The sequence below is a fragment of the Aulonocara sp. 'chitande type north' Nkhata Bay genome, linkage group LG5, assembly GCF_057382095.1.
Source record: "Aulonocara sp. 'chitande type north' Nkhata Bay isolate Kocher_YH1m ecotype deep benthic linkage group LG5, A_spYH_male_GT1.1, whole genome shotgun sequence".
NCBI classification, from domain to species: Eukaryota; Metazoa; Chordata; class Actinopteri; order Cichliformes; family Cichlidae; genus Aulonocara; species Aulonocara sp. 'chitande type north' Nkhata Bay.
The window spans coordinates 10,611,978-10,619,730 of record NC_141348.1 but is presented as its reverse complement, the minus strand read 5'-3'; the positions used below and the strand labels follow the sequence as shown (position 1 = coordinate 10,619,730).

Genomic DNA, 7,753 nt, shown 5'->3' with positions numbered 1-7,753 from the left:
TTGTTTAACATAATCTTGAGGAGTGACAGGATGCCTGAAAAAGGCGAAAAAGTGTATTATACCAATTTCCAACAACAAGGTTGATGTGTAGAGCTGAGTAACTACAGAGATAAAGCTGATGAGCCACAACATGAAGATATGGGAACGAGTTGCTGAAGTAGAAGTGACACATTAGTCAAAGGTGGGGGTGGGATTACATCAGAGATCAGCTCTGATACACTTCATGTTTGCAGTGGTGAATGGATAGGTTGACTCATGACGTCTCTGTGGACTTTGACGTTTGCAGATGACACTGTGAGCTGTAGTGAGAGATCACAGGTGAAAGAGAGCCCGGACAGGTGCAGCTGGGCTCTGGAGAGAAAAGGGACAAAACTCAGTAGAAGCAAGCCAGAATACATCTGCGTGAATGTGTGGGAGACAGGTGTACCAGTAAAGCTGCAAACAGCAGAGGTATTGGAGGTAAGATGACTTTAAATACATGGGATGAACCACCCGAATCAATGTACACTCCACAAGAGAGGTGAAGAAGCGAGTGCAGGCAGGGTAGAGTGGGTGGAGAGGAGTGTCAGGGGTGATTTGTGAAAGGGAAGCTTTACAAGATGGCAGCAAGACCTGCTATGATATATAGTTTGGAGATGGTTGCACTGACAAAAACACAGGAGGAGGAGCTGGTGGTGGCAGAGTTGAACATTTTAAGGTTTTCATTGGGAGTGAGCAGGATAAACAAGATTAGAAATTAATATTTCAGAGGGACAACACAGTTTGAGCAGCTTTGAAATGAAAAAGGAGCAGACAAAAGAAGAAGTGTTAAATATTTTTCCTGAAATCAGCCCATTTTAATTCCAGGAACTGAAGCCAGTTTTTGTAGGAATACCAGCAAATAAACATGTTTTTTTCTAATAAAAACTTCAGGTTAGCCTTAGGCTTTTAAAGCAGCACTAAATACAACAAGGAGATGTATCTAGACATGTGTTCACAACATGACATGTCAATTATTCAGGTCATGATTAAGGCCAAAAAACTCAGAATTTATGTTCAATAGTATTAGTAAAATATGAGCTACTTTCACATCCCGCCTCTCTGCTGGTGTGAGGCTGTGAACACAAAGTATTCAATCTACTGTAATAACAAAGCAATAAATTATAGCCTTTGTGTAAATGACCACGGCAGACCCGGGTGCAAGTTCATGCTTTGCAGCATACTTTATTGACTCACACGGTTGCTGTTCACAATGCTCACAGAGCTCTTCCGCTGCCCGCTCAACATTATCACAACCACCACAAACACAGCACCCATTACAATATTTAAGTCGGCGGGGCGTGATTGCAGATGCCGTGCAGGTGCGTCCGCCTTCCCTGCACGGCACCGCAGGCCACGCCCCGCCATGCTATGGCCCTTTCCTCAGAAATGTTGACTCTAAATATCACACAGTCTGCTTGTTGACACTCCTGAAGATCTTCTTACCTGGTCACACAATCTGCATTTAGCACCACCGTCCTCCGTGTTGCAAGCCAAAGCTGGTAACAGACATTGTGTTAGCTTGATTGACAAAATAGGCTGCTAGCTACCTGTAACCTGTCCTAGCTACCTGTAGTCTGTACTAGCTACCTGTAGCCTGTCCTAGCTACCTGTAGCCTGTCCTAGCTACCTGTATGAGGCTAACTGCAGTAATGATGCAGGCAGCCTGATGCGCTGAATGAGGCATTACCATATAAACATAGTTCCTCAAGATCATTCTAGGAAGTTGGAGAATGTTTCTACTAATTAGCCACAAGGATTTGTATTCATTAATAGACATTTTTGGAATGTGTTGCACCCAAGTTGGTTTTTTTCCTGTTTCCTGTCATTACATTTTCTGGGAATTGGGAAAAGGTCTTGACTGGTCCTTCTGGGAATTCCCTGGATTAAACTGTAGTACAGATATGTGTGTTGCTGGATAATACTACAAGTAATGAGTAGCGTTAAAAAATTAGTTTGAACTAGGGCTGTCAACGTTAACGCGTTAACGCCTCATCATGATTAAAATTTTTAATGCATTTAACAAATCTGAAGCGCAGAATGGACAAGCTTTGGACAAACTGCCCGAGATGTGCTGACAGAGACAATTCAGGGACTTTGAGTCATTCTGCGCTTCTGCAGAATGACTCAAATTAATTCGATTTTAATCGAATTAATCGTGATGATGGATTAATCCACTTTAATGCATTAACGTTGACAGCCCTACTTTGAACAGATAAAGTAATAGATTACTTTTTTTTAAAGTGCTGTGCGACGTTTAATAGATTACAGTTGTAAGTAGCATTTTATAAGAAGCACCACTCAAGGAAAAGAGTTCTGAGTAAAATCTGAGAAAAGGAATGTTGCATTGCTGCTTTTAGGTTTTTCATATGCCTTGTAATCAAGATACTATAATCTACTATAAGTACAGTGTGACAGCCTTTATGCTTTTGAAGTTTATAACAATCAAAAGCAGCTATATTGTATGTGGGCATGATAACATGCTCATAATGGCAGCGTGTAGTAGTCATAGGGTCTGTATAATGTTTACTACCATTTCTATTTTAGTTTAACACCACCAGCACACTGCAGTAGGCTGATGAGAAAGGCAGAACAGTGGCATTTGACAATGAAATGTTATGTCAGGGTCTAGTACCTGGAAAATAATCCCCCCAGAGTATTCTGGATCTACTTTGGGATCTGGAGGTGGGGATGGAGGGGCATCCTTATCAGACATCTGAATCATCTGAACTGGCTCTTGCAAAGGATCAGGGGTTCTAGTGTGAAGCCCCCATGAATGGTGAGCCCAAACCACACAAAATAACTTTCAGTGAATTCTCAAAGCTTATAACCATGTGTAAGGGTTGTAACTGGTAAATCACTCAAAGCGCTTTTATACAACATGCCTCATTCACCCAGTCACAAGCACGTTTTTCTACACCTAAGTGGTTTTGACCAAACAGTCACACTCTGATATTCGCATCAGAGAGCAACGTGGGACTTTGCTATTTTCCCAAGAATACTCTGGCATACAGCCAGGAATCAAACCACCAACCCTCTGATTCGTGGATGACCTACTCCACCTACTGAGCTACAGGTGATAATAGGAGCTACCAAAGTCAGTTATCATCCACCTGTGCTGACCTTTTCTGTCTGTCGATCCTGCTTGTGCTCCCTCTTTCTCCAGTCAGTGTGAGTAAGTTTTAATCTGTTACTTGGTTTCAGAGTTGGGTGCACCTCTGTGCCTTTCAGCCCTCCTGGCGAGCATACCTGAAAATGGTTTGCTGATTAACTCACTGGTTTTGCAAGCGGTCATCACCTGCTGCCTTCTTAAGGCTGACTTCTTTTCTGTGCCAAACCCACTGTCATTATGAAGTGTGTGCGCGTGCGTACCTTTGGACTTCCTATGGATCAAGCTTCAGCTAAAACCCAGCCAGCCCTCCCACCTGCTCCCCTCTGTTGTTATTGTCTGAGTCAAACATTCTGCTGTCTGCATTAAACCTGTTCAACTTTGATACTTCTGTGCTGAGTGTGAGTTCAGGTCTGGTGATTATGGACTTGACGGACATGTACCTAATCCAGAGAGCCATTACCTTTCATGGAGCTCTGCTGGGAGAACATGAGTGAGTCCTCTGTCATCTCACCTCTACACGAGACGTCTTCTGTCGACGTTATTTATTATTCATATATTAAGGGGCAGAACACTCAAATGGACTTAGTATAAGCAAGAGCTTCATTAGCATTTCTTACTGCCTGAGTTCATTATTAAATTTCAATGTGTATTTGATAAAGGTTGAAGTTCAGATGCTGCTGCTCCCAGAATATTTAGTCTGTGACAGGAAGAAGTGTGGAGGGTTACTCCATTGATTTGTTTGGATTTTGGCTGAGGACAGTAGTTGGGAGGACAAAGCTTCCCATTGGGCTTTTTCTCATTGATTAAATAATTACACGAGCAGTGAATTAGCTGCTCAAGTATTGCCTGATTACCTTCACTCACTTGATTCTATGGGTACTGGGATGGACAACCACATTCATAAGGACTGCCTCACTTAAGCTTATAGTTCCTGTGAGGCTTCTTTGTGGATAGTTTCCACTTTCACTGAACATGGAAAGAGAGCGAGTATGATGAATTAGGTGCTGAACCGATGCAATTCTAAGGTCTCACCTATCTCTGGAGGACAGTAGCAGAAGAACTGTGACTGGGACGTGTTTATACTGTGGCGAGAAAGAACATTTCATTGAATCCTGCCCCCAGTGACCAAAAGACCTTCTTATTTCATTTAATGGTTTCAGCCAAGATTTGATGTGAAAATGATTCCGTGTCTCACCAAACTTTAAATTATTCCAGGGAGGAACAAAGTTTTTTGGACATAAAAAAACTAACTAAACAACTTGACATTCTGTTAGAAGGCCCACTCCAGGTCTCCACTCTAAGTGGCAACAATCTTGCCCATATTACCCCCCACCAGTCTCTTCTGCTCTCTGGAAATCACAGTTAAAATATCTACCTTTACATTTTTGATATGACATGCACGCCGCTTGTTCTGGAACGCCCCTGGCTTAAGACTCACAGCCCCACTATAGTGTTCTCTAAACAAGACAACTGACTAGAGCCTCTTTTGCTATGAATGTTGTTTGCAGTCCATTCTGAAACGTAAGACCTGTTTCCCCTGTGTATCGTGACTTAGTAGAGAGTTAGCACCATTTCCCATCAGTTGACTCCCAAGCCACCATCAGGCACAATATTGAGCTATATGTCACATGCATTTTGTCTACACTAAGATCTAATAATTGTGCACATAACATTAAAAAAACGATATAAAGGTATTTAAAGCTTGCAAGTATCAATTACAAGTAAACATGTGGCATTATAAGCCTCTGAGGTTTAAGTCATCATCAGTGATGACCCTAACTCTAATGTTAGGCAATCAGAATTTATCATTTTTGTTTTTCTGGAAATGCTTACCCAACTGTAGGCAATCAGGGTACAAAGTAAAGTAGTGCTCCTAACTGGCATGCCTTGTTTTCTCCAAAATATGGGCTTAGCCTAAGGGTGCCATATATAACGATTCAGACTTCAGAGGGTTAGAAGCTTATGCAATCCAGTGACCCGGCAATTGCCAGATCCCATGAAATGAATGGGCCACCAAAGGATAAGCATCTGATGCCCCTCACCATCTTCTTATTGTGGTTCGCAAAATCTTTCTACTATAGCTGTCGAAATTAACGCGTTAATTGCGATAATTAAATTTTGGAATTAATTACGTTAGAATATTTAACTATTTAGCGCAACACGCAGATAAGTCCCATAATTCCACTTGATTTGTTTACCGCGCCACTGAAAATGGAGAAGCAGGAACAGGATGGCCTTCTGGATGGGGAATTTAAATACAAGAAGAACATAGATGGGACAATAAACAAACGCGTTGTAATTTGCACTCACTGTAGTAAAGAGTTTCAATTTCACCATTCAAATTCGACCTTAAAATACCACCTTAATGCCAAACACGCGTTTGTCGGGGCAGCAGCTTCACCCGGCCTGCGTCAGACCACTCTTAGTGAACGCAGGCCACTCGGTAAGTCTTCTTTGGACAAACTGACCGACAATATAGCCAAATGGATAGCAAAGGACTGTAGACCGCTAAGCATTGTGGAGGACAAGGGCTTTGCGGATGTTTTAAAGGTTGCATCTCAGGACGCGTCCTACAAGCCCCCAGCGAGAAGCACAATAACAATTCGAATCCACGAACTGTATGAAACGGAGAAAAAGAAAAAAGAAGAGGCTTTAGTTCACACAGAATGCGTGGCTCTGACAGGAGACCACTGGACATCATTGAGTAATGACAATTACCTGGGAGTTACTGCGCATTTAATCACTGAAGCCTGGGGTCTGACATCCTTTGCGCTGACTATAATGAAAACGGAAGAGCGGCACTTTGCGGAGGCTTGTGCAGAGCAGTTCCAGACTGTTGCTCGCAGGTGGAGAATTGAGGAGAAGGTGACAACAGTAGGACACGGACAGTGCGCGCAATATGATCGCCGCGGCTCGCATCATGCCATTCAATCACATGCCGTGTACCGCGCACATTCTACAGAGATGCATCACAGTGAGTCTCGCAGACAGTGGCTTTGTCACTGCGCTGGCCAAATGCCGCAAAATTGTTGGACATTTTAAGCACAGCCCAGCAAACACAGCAGAGCTGAACGCAGAGCAGGTGTCACTGGGGCGCAAGCAGGAGCCGTTGGCCCAGGACGTGCCTACGCGCTGGAACTCCACGCTGGAGATGGTGAAGCGCTTGATCCGCAACCAAACTGCAGTAACCGCGACTCTGGTTAAACAAAAGCATAAACTTGACCTCCTGACGCCTCCAGAGTGGGACAAACTCCAGAGACTGGAGACACTTCTAGAGCCCTGCAGGTGAGCCTGTCATTGTGACCATAATTGTAGGTTTAGATTAAATGTATCAAACATACATCTTAAATCAGTTTTGTTATTATGAAAATGTCTTATTTAAAAAATAAATGAAATCAAATATTTTATTAATATTACCTAGTATTAAAAAGCTTTTTTTAATTTGCTGTCTTATCTGTGTGTGTGTGTGTGTGTGTGTGTGTGTGTGTATTCCACTGCAGATATGTGACTGAACTGCTGGGAGGAGAGGCCTACGTCTCCTACTCTGTAGTTCTACCAGCCTTCTGCCACCTGCGCCGTGTCATGGAAGTAACTGATGAGGACCCTGCATATGTGGTGAGGTTTAAAGAGAAGTTTAAGGAAGACCTTGCTTCCCGCCAGGAACATACCAACTATGCATGGCTCCAGATCGCAACTGCACTGGACCCACGTTTTAAAGACCTACGCAGTGTGCCCAAGACTGACAGAGAAGCAGTGTGGACCACACTGGCAGGCATGCTGCATGAAGACTCTCCTAGAAGATCACACACTGCAGAAGAAGGTCCAGCCAAGAAGAGGCTGAGCCTGCTGCAGATGGACTCTGACTCTGAGTCAGAGGAGGAGGTACAGCAGGACAGAGCCATACAGCGCTACAGAGCAGAGCCCTGCACTGCCTTAGAGGACTGTCCCTTACAGTGGTGGGCAGCTCATGCAGGAGCCCACAGCCAGCTGGCCCGCCTTGCTCGCAGATACCTGGCCACTCCTGCCTCCACAGTGCCCTGTGAGAGGCTGTTCTCTGTAGCAGGGCACATTGTGAACAAGAAGAGGTCTGCTCTGCACTCAGAGAACGTGGACAAGTTGGTTTGTCTCAGCAACTGGCTGAAGGATGAGTAGACCAGAGGACCGTGTGTTTAGAGCTTGTTCTATGGTTGAATGTGATTTAAACAATACTTTTCACTGTTGTTCATATTTTTTTGCACTAATCTACCTTACCCAAAAGGATGATTGGAGATTTTTTCTATTTTGCCTGTTGAATTAGGCCTATGTTCTGTGAACTTGAAGATGTATATGGTGTATATGACAAAATTATGAACATGGTAATAAATCCGGTCAATTTCTAGCAAACCAGCTAAAAATAAATAAAGAAAAAACAACTATATGTGCTGTTCAAGATTCATCTGGGAACACAATATATGATCCGATACAAATAAACAACATTTTCAGGGATTTCTATAAAACGTTGTATTCACCACAAATAAACCCATCTAAAAAAGAAATTGATCAGTTTTTGGACAACATAACTCTTAAAAATTATTGGACACTCAAGCAATGGCACTGGATTCACCACTGACACCAGGTGAACTC

The 7,753-nt window shown here is 43.2% G+C and overlaps 1 protein-coding gene across 1 annotated transcript; it reads left to right on the top strand.

Moving 5' to 3' along the window:
- Nucleotides 1-5,587: 5,587 nt before the first annotated feature.
- LOC147329869 (E3 SUMO-protein ligase ZBED1-like) lies at nucleotides 5,588-7,438 on the top strand. Its single transcript, XM_086294152.1, has 2 exons — nucleotides 5,588-6,415; nucleotides 6,631-7,438. The coding sequence occupies exons 1-2, from the start codon at nucleotides 6,030-6,032 to the stop codon at nucleotides 7,280-7,282; spliced, it is 1,038 nt and encodes a 345-aa protein (XP_086150278.1). The 5' UTR covers nucleotides 5,588-6,029; the 3' UTR covers nucleotides 7,283-7,438.
- The last annotated feature ends 315 nt before the right edge of the window (nucleotides 7,439-7,753 follow it).

What these genes read in the sequence shown, in the direction of transcription:
- LOC147329869 (XM_086294152.1), top strand. Translation starts at nt 6,030, where the DNA reads ATGATCGCCGCGGCTCGCATCATGCCATTCAATCACATGCCGTGTACC. An exon ending in ACACTTCTAGAGCCCTGCAG is followed by an intron (nt 6,416 to 6,630) that starts GTGAGCCTGTCA and finishes ATTCCACTGCAG; the next exon opens with ATATGTGACTGAACTGCTGG.